General features: G+C 37.0%; 1 protein-coding gene across 5 annotated transcripts in view; it reads right to left on the bottom strand.

Annotated features, from left to right (window-relative positions):
• Positions 1–21,786, bottom strand: part of fer (fer (fps/fes related) tyrosine kinase) — an 88,603-nt gene extending 66,817 nt beyond the window's left edge. For 2 of the 5 annotated variants that reach the window (XM_053485086.1, XM_053485092.1), the window contains exons 1-4: positions 21,645–21,786; positions 7,880–8,154; positions 7,472–7,645; positions 7,224–7,323 (exon numbers count right to left, since the gene is read on the bottom strand). In XM_053485086.1, coding sequence (XP_053341061.1) covers positions 7,224–7,323; positions 7,472–7,645; positions 7,880–8,089 — 484 coding nt within the window. In that variant the 5' untranslated portion in view covers positions 8,090–8,154; positions 21,645–21,786. Of the gene's footprint in view, positions 1–5,732; positions 6,059–6,697; positions 6,871–7,223; positions 7,324–7,471; positions 7,646–7,879; positions 8,155–21,640 lie in introns of those variants that run through there. The other 3 variants (XM_053485090.1, XM_053485091.1, XM_053485087.1) reach the window with 3 other exon arrangements.
• Between the last annotated feature and the right edge of the window lie 1,210 nt (positions 21,787–22,996).

Raw genomic sequence — 22,996 nt, 5'->3', positions numbered from 1 at the left:
TGGACAGGTTGACAGATAAGGTTAGAAAGGAGTCTCCATGGACTATGATGTTTGCAGATGACATTGGGCTTTGTAGCGAGAGCAGGGAACAGGTCGAGGAAAATTTGAAAAGGTAGAGGTATGCTCTGGAAAGCAGAGGAATGAAGGAGGAATGAAAGGAATCCAAGAGGAACGTGAGGATACAGGGAGCAGAGGTAAAGAGGGTGCAGGATTTTAAGTACTTAGGGTCAACGGTCCAGAGCAACGGAGAGTGTTCAAAGGAGGTGAAGAGGCGGGTACAGGCAGGTTGGAATGGGTGGAGAAAAGTGTCAGGTGTGTTATGCGATAAAAGGATATCAGCAAAAATTAAAGGAAAGGTGTACAGGACAGTGGTGAGACCAACGGTGCTCTACGGCTTAGAGACAGTGGCGCTGAGGAAAAGACAGAAGGCAGAGTTGAAAGTAGCAGAGCTGAAGATGTTGAGGTTCTTCTTGGGACTGACAAGGATGGATACCATCCAGAATGAGTTCATCAGAGGGACAATCCATAATACATGTTTTGAAGATAAAGAGGCCAGATTAAGGCGGTTTGGACATGTTCAGAGGAGAGATGGTGAATATATCGGTAGAAGGATGCTGAGGTTGGAACTGCCAGGCAGGAGGTCTAGAGGAAGACCAAAGAGGCGATTTATGGATGCAGTGAGAGAGGACATGAAGTTAGTTGGTGTGAGAGAAGAGGATGCAGAGGATAGGGTTAGATGGAGGCAGATGTTTCGCTGTGACGACCCCTAAAAGGGAACAGCCGAAAGACAAAGAAGAAATAGTACACGCGCGTTGTACACACACACACATTTACAAACACAAAATAAAATATGTTTTACATGCACACACATGGTCACAGTGTTATAGTCAACAGTACACACGTTCACGAATGTTGATTATTACCAGTGAGAGACGCACACCAAGACCCAGCATGGGAGACGATCACCCACAATTCCACAGGGCAAGAGAGAGGAAAAAAAAAAAAAAAAAAAAAAATTGGCTCAGTTGTGATCATGTGACACTCAAAACAAGTAACGCATGCGTGATACATAGGGATGGGAATTGATAAGATTTTTACGATTCCAATTCCATTTTCGATTCTGCTCAACGATTCGATTTTTTATCGATTCCCTTATCGATTCTCATTTGGAAGAAAAGGGACAACAAATTGTTGATTTGAGAACTGTTAGTCCGGAGCGGATCAAAAACGCAACATTCTTTTATAGTTATTGCATGCTGTGTGTTCAAATGTTTTAGCATGTTAGTGGTATTTCCTCCCTTTGAGGAAATATCTACATTGCAAGTATTGCAAGTTGCCCTATTTTCATGTTTTTTGGTGAAATACAACCAGACTTTTGAGCGTTTGTTCCGCTTAGGCGCCATGCTTACTATTGACTGAGCGTAAGCTACGAAACGTGCGTAAGTTACGCAATGCGCGTAATGACGACATTCATGCCCACTGGAATCGTTAAGGGAATTGTTTGCAAATTTTGAACTGAAAATTAAGAACTGCAGTGAAAGAAATGACTGGATAGGCGCTGTGAAAACTTGGCATAAGAAAAAGGAATCCTAAAAAATATGGAGACTAATTAATCCACAGGTGTTGGACAATGAAACCAAAACGCCTGGTTTTAGACCACAATCATTCATTAGTATTGTGTAGTGCCTCCTCTTGCAGCCAATACAGTCTCAATTTGTCTTGGGAATAACAGATACAAGTCCTGCGTTTGAGCCATTCTTCTTGCAGAATGGTAGCCTGTTCACTAGGGATGGGAATCGAAAACCGGTTCTTGCTGAGAACCGGTTCCCAGTGTTTCAATTCCTCGGAATCGTTTGCAAAATTTGCAAACGATTCCCTTAACGATTCCAGTGGGCACGAATGACGTCATCACGCGCATTGCGTAACTTATGCACGTTGCGTAGCTTACGCTTAGTCAATAGTAAGCATGGCGCCTAAGCGGAACAAACGCTCAAATGTCTGGTTGTTTTTCACCAAAAAACATGAAAATAGGGCAACTTGCAATGTAGATATTTCCTCAAAGGGAGGAAATACCACTAACATGCTAAAACATTTGCACACACAGCATGCAATAACTATAAAAGAATGTTGCGTTTTCGATCCGCTCCGGACTAACAGTTCTCAAATCAACAATTTGTTGTCCCTTTTCTTCCAAATGAGAATCGATGAGGGAATCGATAAAGAATCGAATCGTTAAACAGAATCGAAAATGGAATTGGAATCGTAAAAATCTTATCAATTCCCATCCCTACTGTTCACTACGTGATGCTGGTGGAGGAAAGCATTACCTGATTCGCTCCTCCAAAACACCCCAAAGTGGCTCAATAATATTTAGATTTGGTGACTGTGCAGGCCATGGAAGATGTTCAACTTCACTTAATGTTCATCAAACCACTCTGTCACCAGTCTTGCTGTGTGCATTATCATCCTAATACACGGCACCAACTTCAGGATACAATTTTCGAACCATTGGATGCACATGGTACTCCAGAATGGTTTGGTAGAACAAACGAGTGACCAAAGGTTTGGCTATAGCAACCCGGTCATGTACATTGATCCTGTGGAACTCCCGGCAAACAGTTTTGGTGAAAACAGGAGAGTTGCGGTGCACATTTAATTCTGCAGTGAGTTTGGCAGCTGTGGTTTTATTTTTTTTATTTATTTTTTTTAGATACAACCTCCAGTTACTCTTGTTGGATGTGGTTCGTCCTTCTTGGTGGTATGCTGACATTACCCTGGAGACCGTCGGTCTTGATACATCACAAAAGACTCGCTATCTTGGTCACAGATGCGCCAGCAAGACTCGCACCAACAATTTGTCCTCTGATATGTCACCCATAATGTTGTGTGCATTGCAATATTTTAGGCAAAACTGTGCTATTATTACTCTGTTAAATAAACCTTCACACTCTGCTCTCACTGGTAAAATGTGCAATCAATAAAGATTGGCTACCAGGCTGGTCAAATTTAGCCATAAAACCTCCAACACTAAATTGGCCAGTGTTCAGTTTCATTGTCCAACACTTGTAAATTGTATTAGTGGCAGTCCCGAGACCTGGACAAAAACTGGTTACTCCATTCTAAATATTGAGATTTGCTTGTAAACTTGCCCTTATTTTTCGTTCTTTAAAATGGTCAGAGGTCTAAATGCACATATATTGTTAATGTGCGTCTCTGCTTTGTTAAACGCTGCATAAAGCAAAGAATTTTTTGTGGCGGTGTGTTTGTGCTTTAAGGTCCTAGGGGTGTATTCTTGAATTCAATATGTCTGAATCTGTATAAAAGTTAGGAAATTCTCTGGTCTAAACATGTTTGAACTTGGAAGCAACTTCATTGATGAATCTCAAAGTTTTGCCTCCCCCTTACCCTCGGCTTGTTCATCAGGGATCCTAGTAGCCTACATATAATATAAAGATGTGTGCATCATGTAATATAATAAATGATATATAACATGATGTGTAAATGTATTACACAGCATGTAAATGCTCGTGTCTTGAGGATAGTAGTGTATTTTAATTCAAACATAGTGCTGTCACTTTGCAGAATTATTTTGTAAACATTAACTTTGCTTAGATCAGCAATGTTGCTGGGTTTCTCTGAACAAACTGTGAATAATAAAACATGACACTGTCACAAGACAAAAGACGGGTGTGAATACGCATCTATTGTTAATCCTTAGGGGTCTGAGGCCTTTTTGAAGACCTGCAGTGATTCAGTACTCTTCTTAAATTTGTGTAAATTTCAAATCTTTACCAACATAGTAGCTAATACATTTCCCTTATTTATGTAGAGCACAAATGGGCTTTCATAATGTGGCTGATTTAAATATGTCAGATTAATGTTCAACTTTTAAACTTATGTTAAATTGTACACACAAAGAAATACACGATTTCAAACTTTAGCAGAAAAGCAGAGAAAAAGGAGAATAAACAAACCTGGCAGACTGTTTTAAACACAGAAATGAGTTCATGAAAGTGTTGGTTGTGTTTCAATAGCAAAACAACTACAATACAACATGCAAGACCTTTAGTTTGGGGTAAAGTGACTGATGTGCCTAACTTTTCGCAGCAGAACCTCTGTTTCACTGAATAATTTATGACTTTTCATGAATATGTAAGACCCATTCACACCTGACTCGGGTAACATCAGATTTCACCAGGACTCCTATTTTCTCAGCTGTTCACACCTACACACTCAGATTCCTCATACAAACAGGGCTTTTTTTTGGGGGGGCGGGGGGGGGGGGGGGGGGGGGATAAAAATAAAGCATGGTCTCTGAAACATTAATTAACTCTTACGTACACACACACAAAAACTACACAGCAAAAATGCAATATATTATGACTGAAATGAAGCGCCTCATACCACTTTTTTAGCGAGTATAAATCTGAGTTGTATTTCTAGGGGATTATGTGAGGAGAAATTGATTTCTGATTGAACAAGAAGCATTCCATGCATGAATGCAAGCCCACGTCAAAATAATATGGCACAATTTCCTTTGGAGTGTTAATTTTGTCAGGTATTTTTTATGTAAATAAATGTAACATTTTCATATTTTAATTTCTATTAGAAAATTGTGTCCTTATGTTTTTTAACACAACATACTAATATTTAAAATAAAAGGTCATACTGTACAATAAGATTCCATTAGTTAAGAAGTTAATGTAAGTCAATTAATGTATTTACTAAGAATGAATACACATACAGCATTAATAAATCATGTTAATTTCAAGATCTATTAATTCATTATTAAATTCCAAAGTTGTGCTTGTTAACATGACTTAATGCACTACAAGTTAACAAGGATCAGCAATTAACAACTGTATATTCATTAAAATACGCTTACAAATATGAATATATAATAATCAATGTATTTTTCATTGTCGTTCGTTAGTAAATACATTAACTAATGGAACCTTATTATAAAGTGTTATAAATGGGCCTACTTTACTCTAGGGCTTAAATGAACATTGTTAAAAATGGGACAAAGCAGGATAAACCTAATGTGCTTATACTTGTTGTTTCAATTAAAATTTCAAATAGAAGTAATTAGATAAAAATGTACAGATTTAAATGTAGAAACAGCCATGTTAACATTTAATGCAAAAATATCTATGAAATGGTAAATTAATTTACTGCGGAGTTGATAACTGTAAAGAATGCAAAAAAAAAAGATTCATGGATTGGCCTTGCTATGGGTCTTTGCGAAAAGCTTGTGGCCTACTGTTGCACAGTAAGAGCTTAACCTGCCTGAACACCACTATAAAATAGAATGCCCAACAAGATGGGGATTTCGACAAGCTATGGTCCAGAGGATACAGAGGACCAAACTGCTATTGGACGTGTTCTACCTTCTGACTGAAAGACAAGACACCTGACACCAACCTGGCAGGATATTTTAGTCCTTGAAGTGATCACAAGACGCTCACTTCACTGATGCTCTTTTAGGAGAGCAGTACATTACTATCTCAGTCAAGCTGGTCCTCCATCTTTTTGAGACAATGATGGCAGGGCAGGAAGATGATACAGATCTCGCATGATCAATTAAGTTCATTTACATTTTTTACAAACTTGCATAATTTCTTTTGGTTGTGTAAAGCTGCTTTGCGACAATGACAATTTGTAAAAGTGCTATACAAATAAAATTTAATTAAATTGAATTAAGTAAAATATTTTGCATTACTGTAAAGAAAAGTACAATTGAACCTTGGATTGCGAATAACTCAGTCTGCAAGCATTTTGCAAGAAGAGATACATTTTTAAATATATTTTGACTTGTTAAACGAGTTAGGTCTTGATATACTAGTATGTATGCTCAAAGCGTCACATAATCATAACTAAGTCAATGGTCCTTTTCTCTCTTGCGTTGTGGGATTGTGGGTAATCGTCTCCCATGCTCAGTCTCAGTGTTTGTGTGTCACTCGTACAGTCAACATCCATGCACATGTGTACTGTTTACTATTTTGCGTCCGAAGGTAGAAACTGTTCTTTAGTAACTGTACTGCAACTGCTACTTCCTCTGAAAAAAAATTAAAAAAGTTTAAAAGGCTGTAGCAGTGCGGGAGATCAATTTGTTTAAAGCGCGCACGTGTGTGTGCGTGTGTAAGAGAGAGAATGTCGCCCTATACATTATCCCCCCTGCTCCTAATTTTGCTTTAGTCCAACACCAGTCACAATTCTTTTCAAAGGTAAAGTGCAGTTTAATTTGTTTTATTTTTACTTTATATTTTGTATTAATTATTTTTATATGACTATTTTGGGCTGTGAAAAATACTGTGTGAGTTTCCATTATTTCTTATGGGGTAAAATAGCTTTGAAATACAAGAGTTCTGATACATAAGTACACTTCCAGAACAAATAATACGTAATATAATATTATATATATATATATAAAATATTATATATATTTATTTTTTTAAAACATGGCGGTGACACTGTAACATGCCTGTGTTCCTTCCTAAAACCTCCAAATGTTTACAGGCTAGTGTTTTTGGCCAAGAACCTATAAGATTCTGTGCCAATTTAAGCAAAAAGCACACATTTTATTTAGTTATTTTAATTGATTATAGTAAATGTTGTCTTATGTTTAACATCTTTAAACTTTATTCATTTTACAATGTCTAAAATAAAGAAAAGAGGCAATTTTTGTTACTTTTGTTACAGCACTTCATCATAACTGAATATCCCAGTTTTTTTGGTACTTGAGTGCAATAATTGTTCGTTGAAAAAGTGAGAATCGTGTGAGAGAATTGTGATTCACATCTTAGCAAAAATCATGCAGCCCTAAATGTTTGTTTAAAAAAACATGGTTTGACTCTTCTGTTATGATCCCTGACAAAAAAATAATAGGGAAAAAAAGCACATGTCACTATAGTCGATGTTTTAGCCAGAAAGTGAATTACAGAAAAAACTTTATGATATCAACATAGTTCATTTTCTTTTCAATACACATTGCACATGTTTGATATACTGCAAAACATTGTAATTCAGTTCCCCAATGGCCAGTTACCAAATAAAAGATCAACACAAATAAGCAATATAATATTTATATGTACCATTCCTACACATTGGTTGTATTGAAGAATATTTAATAAAAACAAACTTTAGGACATACAATGAAAGTGCAGAGGCACTTTTCAAAAAAAAAAAAAAAAAAAAAACACTGATGATTAGAGTGTTCTTACCTTTTGTAATTGCTTCCTTATATTTCTCTCTGGCACTATGAGCATCTTTAGTTAATTGTCTGTATGTACCTTTCAGCTTTTCTATGTCAGTTTTTGTAACCTGAAAACAATAAAGACATGCCTTTGTAAAATTAGTATTCCATTAACCCCAGGTTCATAGGCTTAAACCATAATATCTTAAAATATTTGATGAAAATGAAATCATGAGAAAATCACTTATTTCAAGAACTAGATAGGTGCGCACTTGCCTTGTTCAGCTCAAATTCAATCTGCTGGTGTATACTTTGGTAGCTTTTCTTCACCTGCTGCTTGTCTTTGATCATCATGGTGAGGCGGTGCAATGGGCCTGAATTGAGCTCTTCAGCATGAGACTTCATGATCTTACTAAGCTGTTCTGTTTGCTGTACCATCTGAGCCCATGACTAACAGCAGTAGAACATAGCATTATCAGAATACCACGGTCAGTTCTAGAAAATTACATTCTTCAGTGCCATATAAACAATTACAACCTGCTTCTCTAACAGATCATACATCATCAACATAATGGACTAAATTACTTATTAATAATTATTAATAGGCATTACTGCTTATTTATGCAATATGTTTTACCCCAAACCAAATTTTAAAAAGGTATCAAACTACGAAGGAATAGTCACCTTGGAAACAGTGCTGATGTAGTGAATCTGCGAGGAGTTGTCTTGTTTGTCAACCTGCTGCGTAATGTTGAGGAGAAGTGATGCATACTCCTTGTCACTCTTAACACGAAGTGTCATGAAGCGCTTTACTGTGTCTAGTAGCCGCAGCTCCCAGTCCTGAAGTTTGATTAAGCCCTCGTGGGAGTTTCTCAAGTCCTGACCAAACCCCATCTCACCAGAAACACGGGCAATCGCTCACTCACTAGGAGGCTGAGTTCAAGTCTTCATTTCTTATGCTATAAAGTGGAGAGAAAGCAATCAACAATAAAAAACTTACAAGAAGATATAAAATGTAATCAAAAAATTATAATGCCAAAGATATTTTAGATGCAACTGCAAATTTTCTAAAATTATTTCTTAAATAAAATGTCAGTTGTATTTTGTTGTGCACTGGCTGCATTATTATTTTTTTAAGGGTAGCTAAGACGATAACATGTCTACAAGCGTAAAATTTGCCTGCTCTACCCTGCATCAATTATTTCCATCAACCAGCTCCAATCACTTAATCAAGTGGCATACAGATAAGATAATCTCTGATGCATCTCACCATGGACATTCACTATTGGAACTTCCCCCTATCCGAAAAAGGCTGAGAGTAATAAAAGCCACCACCAGCAGATATAGGAACAGATGCCTTTGTTTAAATACTGTTGCTCTACACCTACATTGAACTATACATTAGATACTTCATATCTTTCCTGAGACATTTCCTCACGCCCGGAAATTGTCTGCTGTTACTTTACTAAGTAATCCGACTGATTGATTTCCCCAAATTTCTGTTTGTCCTATTTGTGATTAGGAGAATATATGTCTTAATTTTATAAGTTTTTTTAGACATCTCACATTTCTAAAGTCTCCTCTCCCAACCTCTGAAAAAAGTTCTTGCACCTGCAGTTGCTCTAATAAGCAAGTGTGAGTGCTGTTGGATCTAAAGTAAAAGATTATTATCAGTGCCTGTGTGTTTCACATGCAAAGAAAAGGCAACTGCAGCAGGGGGCCCAATCAACATCCCCTCGACTCTCTCTCTCTCTCTCACACACACACACACACAGTTTATGAATTTTCTATCTATTATTATTATTATTATAAATATTTTCCTCTCACCTTCTTAGCATACTTGCATTAAGACTAATACTAAAATTGACACATTTAAACAATTACCCATCATTCACCAGACAGCAATTCTGAACATGCCTATGCAGAAACCTTTTTGCTAGATAAGTGCTATCATGGGTAAATTAATCATAAGATTTTGAAAAATCCTATTAGCATAATTAACAGAAGTACTAAGCACAACAATTTGCAGACTCTGATGCAGAGTGACAGACAAATTGCGAAGGTAAATCTTCATTACACATCTGAAGGGAGACATAAAGCAAACATGTGCAAGATATGCATTAGGACACTTGCAGATACCAATTACCAATATAAGCAAACAACACAAACAGAACTATATGAAATGCCTCACATATTCAGGCCATCATCAAGTGTACTTGCTAGGTACTAGACAGGTATAAAATATTGTTAATGAAGTGTTGAGATGTCCCACAACAGGCTGCTGATGTGCTTTTTTACAAATTTACAGTCCTGGCCAAAGGTTTTGAGAATGACACAAATATTAGTTTTTACAAAGTTTGCTGCTAAACTGCTTTTAGATCTTTGTTTCAGTTGTTTCTGTGATGTACTGAAATATAATTACAAGCACTTCATACGTTTTAAAAGCTTTTATCGACAATTACATGACATTTATGCAAAGAGTCAGTATTTGCAGTGTTGACCCTTCTTTTTCAGGACCTCTGCAATTCAACTGGGCATGCTCTCAATCAACTTTTGGGCCAAATCCTGACTGATAGCAACCCATTCTTTCATAATAACTTTTTGGAGTTTGTCAGAATTAGTGGGTTTTTGTTTGTCCACCTACCTCTTGAGGATTGACCACAAGTTCTCAATGGGATTAAGATCTGGGGAGTTTCCAGGCCATGGACCCAAAATTTCAACGTTTTGGTCCCCGAGCCACTTAGTTATCACTTTTGTCTTATGGCACGGTGCTCCATCGTGCTGGAAAATGCATTGTTGTTCACCAAACTGTTGTTGGATTGTTGGAAGAAGGTGCTGTTGGAGGGTGTTTTGGTACCATTTTTTATTCATGGCTATGTTTTTGGGCAAAATTGAGAGTGAGCCTACTCCTTTGGATGAGAAGCAACCCCACACATGAATGGTCTCAGGATCCTTTACAGATGGCATGACACAGGACTGATGGTAGCGCTCACCTTTTCTTCTCTGGACAAGCCTTTTTCCAGATGCCCCAAACAATTGGAAAGAGGTTTCATTGGAGAATATGACTTTGCCCTAGTTCTCAGCAGTCCATTTACCATACTTTCTGCAAAAGATCAATCTGTCCCTAATTTTTTTTGGGGGGAGAAGTGGCTTCTTTGCTGCCCTTCTTGACACCAGGGCATCTTCCAAAAGTCTTCGCCTCACTGTGCGTGCAGATGCGCTAACACCTGCCTGCTGCCATTCCTAAGCAAACTCTGCAGTGGTGGCACTCCGATCCCGCAGCTGAATCCTCTTTAGGAGACGATCCTGGCGCTAGCTGGACTTTCTTGGACGCCCTGAAGCCTTTTTAACAAGAATTGAACCTCTTTCCTTAAAGTTCTTAATGATCCTATAAATTGTTGATTTAGGGGCAATCTTAGTAGCCACAATATCCTTGCCTGTGAAGCCATTTTTATACAACGCAATGATGGCTGCATGCGTTTCTTTGCAGGTCACCATGGTTAACAATTAAAGAACAATGATTTTAAGCATTCCCCCTTCTTTTAACATGTTAAGTCTGCCATTCTAACCCAATCAGCCTGACATAATGATCTCCAGCCATGTGCTTGTCAACATTTACACCTGAGTTAACAAGACGATTACTGAAATGATCTCAGCAGGTCCCTTAATGACAGCAATGAAATGCAGTGGAAAGGTTATTTTTGGGATTAAGTTAATTTTCATGGCAAAGAAGGACTATGCAATTCATTTGATTATACCGTTACATCCCTAATAGCAACCACTGACAGTGTCAACAAAAACGCAACATTATCGCTGAAGACAAATATGCAAAATAATTTTAAATGTAAGGGAAAAGAATTCTACACATCTAACAAGCATCAATGAATGCAATAACTCGGGTATAGTTCCATAATAAAAATTTTAAAAAGCATCTGTAAGTGTGAGTATGGAAGGTTGCTCTGGTACAGTGCAGACTGTAATTGTGCCAAGAAGTGACTGACTGTCAAAATCAAATTGGACTTTGTTGGAGTGTGCATTTCATACTGACAATAGAGTCCCATCATTGCAAGCATCAAGTATCTGTGTTTAATAAAGGCCTGCAAGCACCAAGTATCCCCAATGAATAAACACACCACAAAAAAATTATTTCATAAATTTTCCCCCTTTGTTTGCTCTGGTCTTTTTTATTTTGTGATGACAATCAACTGCACTAACTAGCAGCTCTGGTTTGTCACTGATGTGCAGAAATATGAGCAGAACTTTTTTCAACAGCCAAGAAAATTACTGTTTTATAGATTCAGTAATAGATAGTCAGACGGAATACTTAATCTCAAATGGAAATTTTGGGTCAATATCAGTGTTGATATTCTTATTTTCTCACTCATTTACATGAATATACTGGTTAAGTTCAAGTCAAACAAAGTTTTGATGAAATTTGTGAACGAAGGCATGAAACAGATTGCAGAAGACTTTAAGCACAGTATGGTAATAAGACTTTTGGCCACTTTGAAACATTTAAATAGTGCAAACTTTTTATTGTGTGCTGTATATCTGTAAATGACAATCCCGGCTAAGGTGACTTGGAGCCTACAGCAATCATTGCCGTCTGCTGTCATCCTTTTATCGCATATACTGGAGCGTGCAGTCAGCAGTCAACCTGAATAAAAGAAGGACTATTAATATAAATCGCGTGTCAGCAAATGTGTCGCACATCAGCGGTTGTGATGCAGTTTTTGAGTGAAAGAACATTAAACAAATTTTATTTTTATGTTACAAGATTATCATAATATTCAAATTTAGAATTACATTTAAAAAACTAACAACCTAAACTAAAATACTCATTATTTTCAAAAGTCACTGGGAGTCGCAGCAGAGGGATGAAAGAGCCACATGTGGCTCTAGAGCGGTGGGTTCCTGTCCCCTGTGTTAGGAAGATATTGCCACATCCGCCCCCATACAGTGGTGACCTTGTGCCAGGTGATTTCCACATGTTTGGGCCATTAAAGAAGCTCCCTGCAGACCAGTGTCTAGACATAAAGCAGGTAGTCTGATCATGGCTCTAGCATACTGAGAAAACCTACAACCTTGATGATATCAAAGCACTAGTGAAACACTGGGATATATGCATGAGTGTAGCAGAGGACAAAACAGTTTATGTACTTTAGGATTATTCTAGCACAATTTATATATATATAAAATATATAATATAATATTATATAATATATTATATGTTCTCTCCTGTAGTTCTGTGTTGTTTTATGCAGCACCCTGGTCCTCAAGGAATGTTGTTTTGTTTTACTATCTACTGCACTTTTAGGTCTTTTTGGTGGTGGTTTTAAACCGAATGCCATTTTAACACCTACCTAAAAGCAGCTGGCTAATAAGTAAATAGCACTACCACCCAAACCACACTATTTTTAGACCTATAAAAAAAACTTAAAGCTAAGAAACATTACTAATAGTCAAATAACAGTATTTCATCACAAAATTGAAAAATAAAGAAAAATATTTGAAGGCCAGCAAAGAAAGCACCACATTACAGTGGTCCCTCGAATTTAGGGATGTGCACGAGTACTCGATTAATCCATTACTCAAACCCATCAGGAATGATCAAGCATAAAAATGACGATTTAAATGAAACTACTTTCATTCTTTCTGATTTTTTAATCTGGTATTTGGGCGGTAGTCTGATATTTAATTAGTTACGGCTGTAAGAATTTGCAGTCTATAGACAAGACCGGAGCACAGAGCGAAAATGGCTTCTAAAGCGCGCAGCGATGTCTGGCAACACGTTGAAAAAAACGTGACAAAAAACAGTCAAGTGTAAGATGTGCAGCGCCACACTCTGTCTACAACTCCACAACAAGTTCGATGCATTATCATCTTGCAAATAAACACAAAAAAAGCAGATGATGCCGACGCCACTACCAGCAGTCAGACGAGCATAAGAGATTTCACCGTCAGACAGAAATGCGACAAAGGCAGGGCAGAGAAGATGACGCAGTTAATAGCAGAAATGACAGCAGAAGACTTGCTGCCTATTAGTTTTGTTGTAGGTGAAGGTTTTAAAGGTTTAATGAATTACCTTGAACCCCACTATACTTTCCCATCGCGCAAAACAGTCACTGCAAGAATTGATGCTCTATACGAAAAATGCGCTTGTTCAATAAAAAACAGTCTGTTAAAGCCAGCGCGGGTGGCAATAACTACGGACTCGTGGACTTCGCTAACCACTGAATCGTATATGACGCTAACCTGTCATTATATAAATGAATGGAAAATTCACAGCGCAGTATTAGAGACGCAAGGTTTCGAAGAAAGGCACACAGCTGTAAACATTGGCAACCACCTGAAAGATGCAACAGAAAAGTGGCTGTTAAGCTCTGAAAAAGTAATGGCATCTGCTAACATGGTTCTGGCAAATCAAAGTCTTCGGGAATCAGTGCCCTGTTTCGCACACACCCTGCAGCTTGCAATCAACAAGGGCTTCAATGTTGCAACTGTAAAAAATGTAATAAATGCAAGTAGCCGCTTGGTATCACATTTTCACCACAGAACAGTAGCTACAGCCACGCTAAGGCAGAAACAACAAGAACAAAATATTCCCGACCATAAGCTTATTCAGCATTGTCGCACGCGGTGGAATTTCGGTGTGTGACATGTTCGAACGCCTTTTGGAACGAGGTGGGCAGTATGTGCTATTCTGTCCGATCGCAATGTTACAAAACTTGCAGATGCAAGGACACCTAACCTAAAAGATGAGCACTGGGAGACTGTGGAAGAACTGACACCTGTTTTCAAGTCTCTTAAGTGTGCCACAACTACAATGTGCAGTGAGACTCACGTTTCCAGTTCATTGGTCTATCCGATCACACAGTCATCACTAGACATTTAAACACACAGAGGAATGAGTCTCCAAGAGTGTCTGAATTTAAAAATGCCGTAGCCGAATCTCTGAAACGGCGCATAGGTTACTGAGGATGCTGAGAAAGAGGCAGATCTGATTCCAGCGGCTTTGGATCCAAGACACAAACATCTCAAGTTACTTAAGACAGAGCTTCAGGAGAGAGTAAAAGAGAATCTGAAGCAGCTTTGCGAGACAATCCTAAATCCTGCCAGACCCATATAAAGTAAGCCCGACTCAGCAACGGTGCTCTTTTTTTTTGGCGAGGACTACAGCATGAGTGATGCTTCTCCGCATGACACCGAAATCGAAAGCTACTTTAGGGAGCCATCCATCTCTGTAAACCAGGATCCTTTATTGTGGTGGAAAGTAAATAAGTCTCGATTTGCAAAGCTAAGCATCCTTGCCCAGTGGTACCTGGCTGTTCCTGCAACTTCTGTGCATGCTGGGCTTTTTTCCACCGCTGGTCTAATTGTAAATAGACTCTGCACTCGGCACTGACTCAGGCTGTTTTTGTTTAAAGTCGCTTGCCGTGAGACAGTAAGCTAAAAGGAATACAGTAAAATAAGTTGTTGTAACTGTAATCTATCATAGGTACAGAACACAGCAAGCGACTTGTCGTGACTACAGTGGATTTATGCAAGAAACTGTAACAACCGTTGTTTTTGATGTTGAAAATAAACAAGAGACAAAGAAATCAACGAAACGTCTGATGTCGTCAGTGACACTGTGTAACTAAAGACACGCGTCAGAACTTGTAAATAACATGCACCTACAACATCTTTACTGCAACAGATGTTTAAATGTTAATTTAATTAATAGAATATTGTACTTTGATTTTAAATGCATGTACAGAATCTACAAATTATGTTCTTTCAGGTTTGTCATGTCTTCTTCTTCTGTGTCTTTCGGCTGTCCCCTTCAGGTAGAGATGCACCGATACCACTTTTTTGGAAAACGAGTACGAGTACTTGCATTTCAGTACTTGCCAATGCCGAGTACTTAATAAAAACATGATTTAAATTTCCAGGTAACAGCTTAAGTCATATAATTTAACAACAAAAAAAAAAACAAGGGACTAGTTTGAAATTAAGAACATTTATTTAAAATGAAAAGCATGTTGTATGCAACATATTACAGAATAAATAATTATTTTAAAAAAATTAAACAGTGACAGTGCAACTCAAGTATTTTTTTCAGTTTGTTGTAAACTCTGCCACTTTAGACAAGTCGTGTTGGGATTTTAGGTGCTTGATTAAATTACTTGTGTTAAATGCGCTACCTTTTGAGCCTCCTCTGGACCATTTCGCTGAGCACAATTTGCAATCCGCCTTCGTTTTGTCGTCTTCATTCACTTTAAAATAGTTCCACACAGCTGACATGTCTCGCCTCGCCTTCTCCCTGCTCTGAGCTGCAGCTGGGGCCTGGTCGCCTGTGATTAACCCCTATTAACATAGACATTTCTCAGACCGTGGTATCGGTCCCCGGTATCGGCGAACTTTTAACGAGTACGAGGACTTTAGAAAATCTGGTATCGAGGCCGATACCAGATTCCGGTATCGGTGCATCCCTACTTTCAGGGGTCGTCACAGCGAATCATTTGCCTCCATCTAACCCTATCCTCTGCATCCTCTTCTCTCACACCAACTAACTTCATGTCCTCTCTCACTGCATCCATAAATCTCCTCTTTGGTCTTCATCTAGACCTCCTGCCTGGCAGTTCAAACCTCAGCATCCTTCTACAGATATATTCAACATCTCTCCTCTGAACAGTCCAAACCACCTCAATCTGGCCTCTCTGACTTTATCTCCAAAACATCTAACATGGGTTGTCCCTCTAATGAACTCATTCGTGATCCTATCCATCCTTGTCACTCCCAAAGAGAACCTCAACATCTTCAGCTCTGCTACCTCCAACTCTGCCTCCTGTCTTCAGTGCCACTGTCTCTAAGCCGTAGAGCATCGCTGGTCTCACCACTGTCCTGCACACCTTTCCTTTCATTCTCGCTGATACAAAAAGGGGCATTTGTCATGTCATTTGAAAAAATGGTTGTAAATTGTGTAGGATGTTGCAGTAATAAGAGAAATCAATTAAAAAAAATTGTGAAAATGTATTTGCTTTTCTAACAGTGTTGATGTTTTCAAAGTGTTGCTGTAATGAGATTAATTAATGTTCACAAATACTCCAGACTTTGAAAAAAAGGTTCATCTTCAGAATCACTAAAAAGCAATGTGAAATATTTTATTTGGCCAGCAAATCTCTTTTTTTAGACTTAAAAAAAAAAAAGCTGTGCAACTTGTTACTGTACTTTTTTTTGTGTTGAGACGCCCTTTTTTTTTTTTACCATATACCGCGGTACCATTGTTTATTCAGCCACTTTCAGACAAAAAAATAAATTGCTGGATTGTTTATGCAAAAAAAAGAAGCAGGTACAACAGTCAAAGTAAAAAGTCAAAACAACTGTGGTAATTCTGCAGTCGTCTTCATGAGAGCCAGCTTCATCATGGTGCTTTAAGGGTTTTGCAAATGCACTTGACAATACTGTTCTTGCAACTATTTCAGAACACCTGACCATCTTTTCTTAAAATAACTGACTGTTGTTGTGTTACTTAATTACCCAATTCCATGTTATTTCGGTTCCTAGTTAGAAAAAAAAAAAAAAAAAAGGCGTGTCCAAGCTTTCTGGACATTTATATATATATAAATATATATTTTATATATATTTATATATATATATATATATATATATATATATATGGGACGGATAAGACTTTTTAATAGGCCAATTTTAAAATACCAAAAATATGGATATGTATGGCCATTTTCTAAACCTTTGGAATGTAGTGTACACATGCCTTTATAAAGAAAAGTAAAAAAAAATTCCATTTTTGTGTTTTTACACTTAAGTTAATAAAACATAGCCTTAAAAAAGTCATCTGGGGCGACCGTAATATATCTCAGAATTCACATTTTTATGTATCATTAAGACTAGTTGAACTCATATCAGTAAGTAGATAAACTGATGAATAAAGATAAACTTTGGTGCCCTTTCATTTTATGAAAACCATTATTACCACAAGTTTATTCTATAATATCAGAGTCTCCTTCATTATCCAGTTAAAATAAATGTTTATCCCTATAAAAGGAATGGAAAATGGCTGAATTTAGAAAAAAAAAAAAAAAAAGATAAAATATATACAAATAATTATACTTAAACAATTAACTCTATGTATAGAATTGATGTATGGAATATGAAAACTACAAATATAGGACATATATCTATCATTTAAAACATTTAGCAGTGGTCGCCACACATGATACTCGGTCACCCCATATGATGTTTTCAAGTTTACTCAAGTATAACAGGCTAACAGTTAGCCTCAGAAACCAAACTAGTTTCTTCTAGTGACAAAGCACTATCAAATTTATCATCAAAATATAGATTTGTGGAAAAAAAATATAATTCACAGTTTTGGGGTGGTCGCCCCACATGATGACCAAAAGTGACTACGACATTACAGCAGTTAAAAAACAGCTTTTTCTTACTATATGAGAGAGACTGATTTACTATACAGTTGTTTCCAGGGGGTCTTCACTTGTGTCTGGCTGATGCAGTATCCCATCCTTGAGATGTTTTTTAAAATAAAGGTCCCAAAATTGTGGTTTGTTGATGGTCGCCCCGGATGAAATGGATAGAATCAACATAATTCGGACAACATTCGTTTGTATATCATGATAGAAATATATGAGCAAATGCTTTATAGTTTTGTCAATGGATGTTAAACATGTTTAAAATTATGCCAACTAGGAAAAGGGATATATTTAAGTTGATTTAAAGTGTTTTTAAACCACTTGTCCTAACTAAAGTCAAGGCTGGACGGTCGCCCCATATGGTGTTTTGGCACTTCGGATAGCAGAAAAATGATGAAAAACTTAAACATTTGGAGAAGTTAGAGTGGTTTAGTAGGTAAAGAAGGTATAACAAGTAGATGAGAAATTTTTATGTATTTTAAATATATAATTTAAAATAAAATTAATTTTAAAATAAAATTAACCCGGACAGAAAAAGGGGGCGTCACGTCATTGACCCATATATATACACACACATTATATATATCTGTGAACCATTTTCATGAATTTGAGGAGGAAATGCCATAAGTTAATTTGTGAAATTTCTTGCCTTCTTAATGTGCTTTAAATCATTAGTTGTCTTGTGCAAAGAAAGGGTGGGTACAATCTTAGTAGTACAATTTGTGCTACTACAACTACTGAAAAAATCCAAATTATCACCGGTCAAAATGATCACCGATCCAAATTAATTGAAATGGTTCGGGACAAGTTGGAAAAATAAAGAAAAAGCAGGCAACAAGTACTCAACACCCCTGGGAACTTTTGAGTTTTGTAAAACCATTCCAGGTGACTACCTTATGAGGCTGACTGAGAGAATGCTAAGGGTGTGCAAAGCTGTCATCCAAGCAAAAGATAGCTACTTTAAAGAACTGAAAATAGCAATATATTTATTAAGGGTGTCACGATTCTCCAAATCCTCGATTCGATTACATTTTCAATTCTAAAGTCACGGTTCAATTCTCGATTTAAAAAAGAAAAATTTAAAAGCACAAGCTATGCCATTTTAAGACTTTTATGCAATATAATAATATCTGACCTTTGTTCGCAATGTACCACACACTACATTGTCAAATTTAAAATGTTTAACAACAATATAATGTAACAATAACTTATATCTTCAGTCAATTGGAAACTTATACAAAATAACCTGCCATCTAATTTCTCTTTTGTAACTGCAGTTTTCTTCACAGATAATGAGATTCAAGTTCACAAAAAAAATAGCAGTTTCAAGTTCTTGTTAAAGAGGAATATGAAAAGAGAACTGCTAAAAATATTGCAAAAATACTGTCAAAAATATTAACTATTTACATTTATATGGACAGATTTTTTTTTAATACAGTTTCATGTTGTTCTTTAAGAAAATGAGAATGTCCACATTCTCTGTGGAGAGGGCTGCTCTTTGAGATTTCACAATGTCCCCAGCTGTTGAGAAGGAGGTCCAGCAATCTGTAGTCAAGGCTACTAAATGTGCACTGCTAAGAACTTAAATAACTTTCTCCTTCACATTTTTGTACATGGAGGGTATCACTGTTGCTGTGAGATGCGTCCTACTTGGGATTTCGTAGCGCGGTTCTAGCACGCTAATTAAATGCCTAAAACCGGAGTTTTCTACCACTGAATAAGGTCGCATGTCCGCAGCTATAAATACTCCTACCGCGCTTGTAATTGCCTTTGCACGCGTTGATTTACTTGGAAGTTTTATTCCAAATGAAGACGGGAGAGTAGTTTGTGTTACACTTGTCGGTTTAACAGACAAATCTATGTTTTTGTGGCGCCATGTTAGTCGTGCTGCCGGTGGAATAATGTGGTATACGTACATAGCATAGTTTGCAAACTGTGGTTTTTTTTTTGTCGACAACACGAACGTTGTCAACATAACTCACTGGAAATCCAAAATACTTCCACACCAGCAACTTCAGTGAATAAGGGGGGGGGGGGTTCAAGTTCTGTCGACGGGTCTCCTGCATCTGCAGTTGCCATGCTATCTTTTGGCTGTTGTAGCTGTTAGGTTGACTCGCAGCACTGCAACAAGCGTGTTTTTTTTTTCCGCTTGGCAAGCCAAGTTGACATCAGCAGCATTGACGATTCCATTTTTTTATTCGATAATCGAGATTGAGCATGAATTTCAATCGATTTCGATTTAAAATCAAAATCGTGACACCCTTAATATTTATATATTTTGAGCTATTTAACACATTTCTGTTGACTTCATAATTCCCTTTTTGTTTTGTCATAATTTAAATTTATTCAGTATTAATATACAAAGTTGAAAACAATAAAAATAAAGAAAATCATTGAGTAAGAAAGTTTGTCCAACCTTTTGACTGGAACCATGTACACAGACACACAGTAGCCTGAAGAAAAATACGTACTAGCAATATTTTAGTAACATTACGCTTAATCCAAAGGTTTTCTGCTTTTTAGCATGTGCGTGCAAAAAAAGCCTTTATCATGCTCTTGCCACTGTGTCTTAAAAAAAGAAAAGAAAAAAAAGCACTTTCTAGGAAAACTGTTACACGTTTTTTTAAGTACATGTCAAACTCAGCAGTAAATGAAGCTAATAAATCCTGTTTTTTCCTCAACTCCTGGCAGTAAAATGTCATTATACTGGTCTTGTGAATAGCAAATAAAAAAGAATGACATTGTCAGAAATTCGTTAATCTAGCTTGATCTGAACTGTGATGCTTCTCTCGCCTTTTTGTGTGATGTAGACTAATAACCTCTAATATTACGGAGGGAATAACGCCATGTACTGTAAACTATAGAAATGCACTATATAGTTTATTCAACTGTGATACAGTCCATCATATGACCCAACAATAAATTATGTTAGTTCATACTACTGATGTTATGTTTTTTTAAATATTAAAAACATTTATGTGACCATGCAGGTGCCGATGTAAGTAACCCACCCCCAGAATAAGTAAGCAGTGCCTGTCAAGTGATTGGTATTTATCAGACTTATTTGTTCACATGGCATGACAAATAAAATTTTGGTCATAAATCTGATATAGACCTATGTGCACGTTGTAAAAGACGTGCACATTGAAAAAGACAAATCACAAACGTGTGCGTGTTACTTGACAGTAACATTTTAGGCAATATATTTTAGATTGAATAGTAAGGCCACAGGAAATAAGCAGTGTGGTAAAACTGGTAAAATAATTAAGTTATAAAAAAGCAATCGCAAACATGGGGAATTTCACATTCAAATTGAGATGTGAAAATTATCTACATTTTCCTAAGAAAATTCACAGTACTTGCAAAGAGCCGAAGAAAGTTGAAATGTAAGAAAAGCTGGATGAGCCTCTATAAGGGAAAAATAAGAACAACAGCACGAACCACAGACACCGTTTGACTGACCGACAGGAAATTATATTGCTGCTATGTGACTATTTACTCACATAAAAAAATAACTGGGACTGTTCAGTCTTAGACGCAAGAACTCAACCAAAAAAAAGGCAATAAAACCAAATGTATAATAAGAACTATACGTTACTAAGCCATTATTATTATAGTGACAGTCAACACAGTTGGGTTAATCCCGGGAAAACAATGAACATCTGCTAGCGTTTTAGTTAACTATAATGGAAAAGCTAACGGCGATAATAAAATCATTGCACATTGCATTAAAATATTTTCGTAAAGGTTTCCACAACAGTTAACGTATATTACATTGTACAGTAATTGTTGGGTTAACAAGAACATATATTATCCAGTTCGTGTAAGTGAATACGTTAACATTAGATAGCTAAACAACTAGCAATCCTGCTAACGTGTGGCCTTGTCTCTTTGGGAGGGGGAAACTTCCAAATTGCTGGACAAGATAAAGAGTGATTATGCAGTTTTCATCGGCCAGAACATTAGTAACCTTCATTTAAATTGGTTTTAATATAAAACATTTACTTACTTACTTTCTTGAGTCGTTTATTGCATTGTTTCCCTGTGTTTCCTGATTCCTCAGTATTCCCTTTTCTTTCGTTCCGTTGCCGGAGTTGGGTTACGGGAGGAGTTTCCGCTCTGGATTAGGAGCATGACGTTTACAGCACTAACCCGAGCCCCTGGTCTGCCCCGTTCAACCTCTGCTGCTCAAGGAATAAATAATGTGTCGGGTTTATGCACCAACGTCACACTGTCATGTGATTTTTGTTGATGCGGCCATTTTGCCGGCGAACTCAAAAATCTACAGTACTGTCGTAGACATGCTTAATCTTTGTGATGGGTTCTGCTCTTTTTGCAGCAGTAAATCATTTAGGCTGTAAGGAATGTTACGTGTAAAGATTTAGAATTATGTTCTTTAAATGTATGTGTAAATATACCAGAGTTACTATTCCACCCTGTACCAAAACTGTAGGATTACACTATAAAATGAATAGAATTTTAGTTTGTCTAGTTTAGCATTAATCATCGAAATTAAAAACCAAAAAAGACTTGAAATTTGTAACTTTATTAGCAATTAATCTAAAGATAAAAGATTTTGAAAATTTAATTAGAAAAGAAAAGGAATACAATTTCTACAATACTGTAATTATTAATCATAGTGTTATAAAACTTGAAATTAAATATTCTAATATTCACAAATACTGGATTTCTGATGAGCTTTAAAACTATAATAACAAAAGGGCTTGACATAATTTACTTATTTGTAATAAATCTAGAATATAGTGTGGCGTGGGCGGGGTTTTGATGGTCTACCATCATGCTTTGCGGGAGGGATTGTTTTGTGTTCACCCTGTTGGGAAAAAGTGTTCAAGTTAGTGGCTTCGGCCATAGGTGTGTGTGTGTGGATGATGGGTGTTTTATGGAGGTTGGATGTGGTGGATTTTGTGTATACGTGCGGAAGAAAATAAATTACTCCCAGCCATTTGCATTGGGCAGCAAAAGCAGCTCACTCGTCTCTCCAAGTTCCTGCATAGCGGTGAAAAACGCTACAATATGATAGTCTGACTTTCCGCGATATTATATACAATATCAGTAAAAAGTTTGATCACACCTTCTAATTCCATGGTCTTTCCTTATTTTTATTTCTTTCTACAAACAAATACTGAAAGTTGCAAAATATGAAACTCTGATGCTTGCCTACAAAGCTAAAAATGGCCCAGCACCCACTTACCTCTCTGTTCTAATCATACCACGCACTCTACCACGTTCCCTCCGATCCTCCATCACTGCTCACCTCGTTCTACCATCTCTCAGGGGTCGAGGAAGACATTCATCCAGACTCTTTTCTGTTCTGGCACCTAGATGGTGGAAAAAACTTCCTCTA

The sequence above is a fragment of the Clarias gariepinus genome, chromosome 24, assembly GCF_024256425.1.
Source record: "Clarias gariepinus isolate MV-2021 ecotype Netherlands chromosome 24, CGAR_prim_01v2, whole genome shotgun sequence".
NCBI classification, from domain to species: domain Eukaryota; kingdom Metazoa; phylum Chordata; class Actinopteri; order Siluriformes; family Clariidae; genus Clarias; species Clarias gariepinus.
Note: the sequence above shows the minus strand (reverse complement) of the source record. Positions and strands in the feature narration are given on the sequence as shown.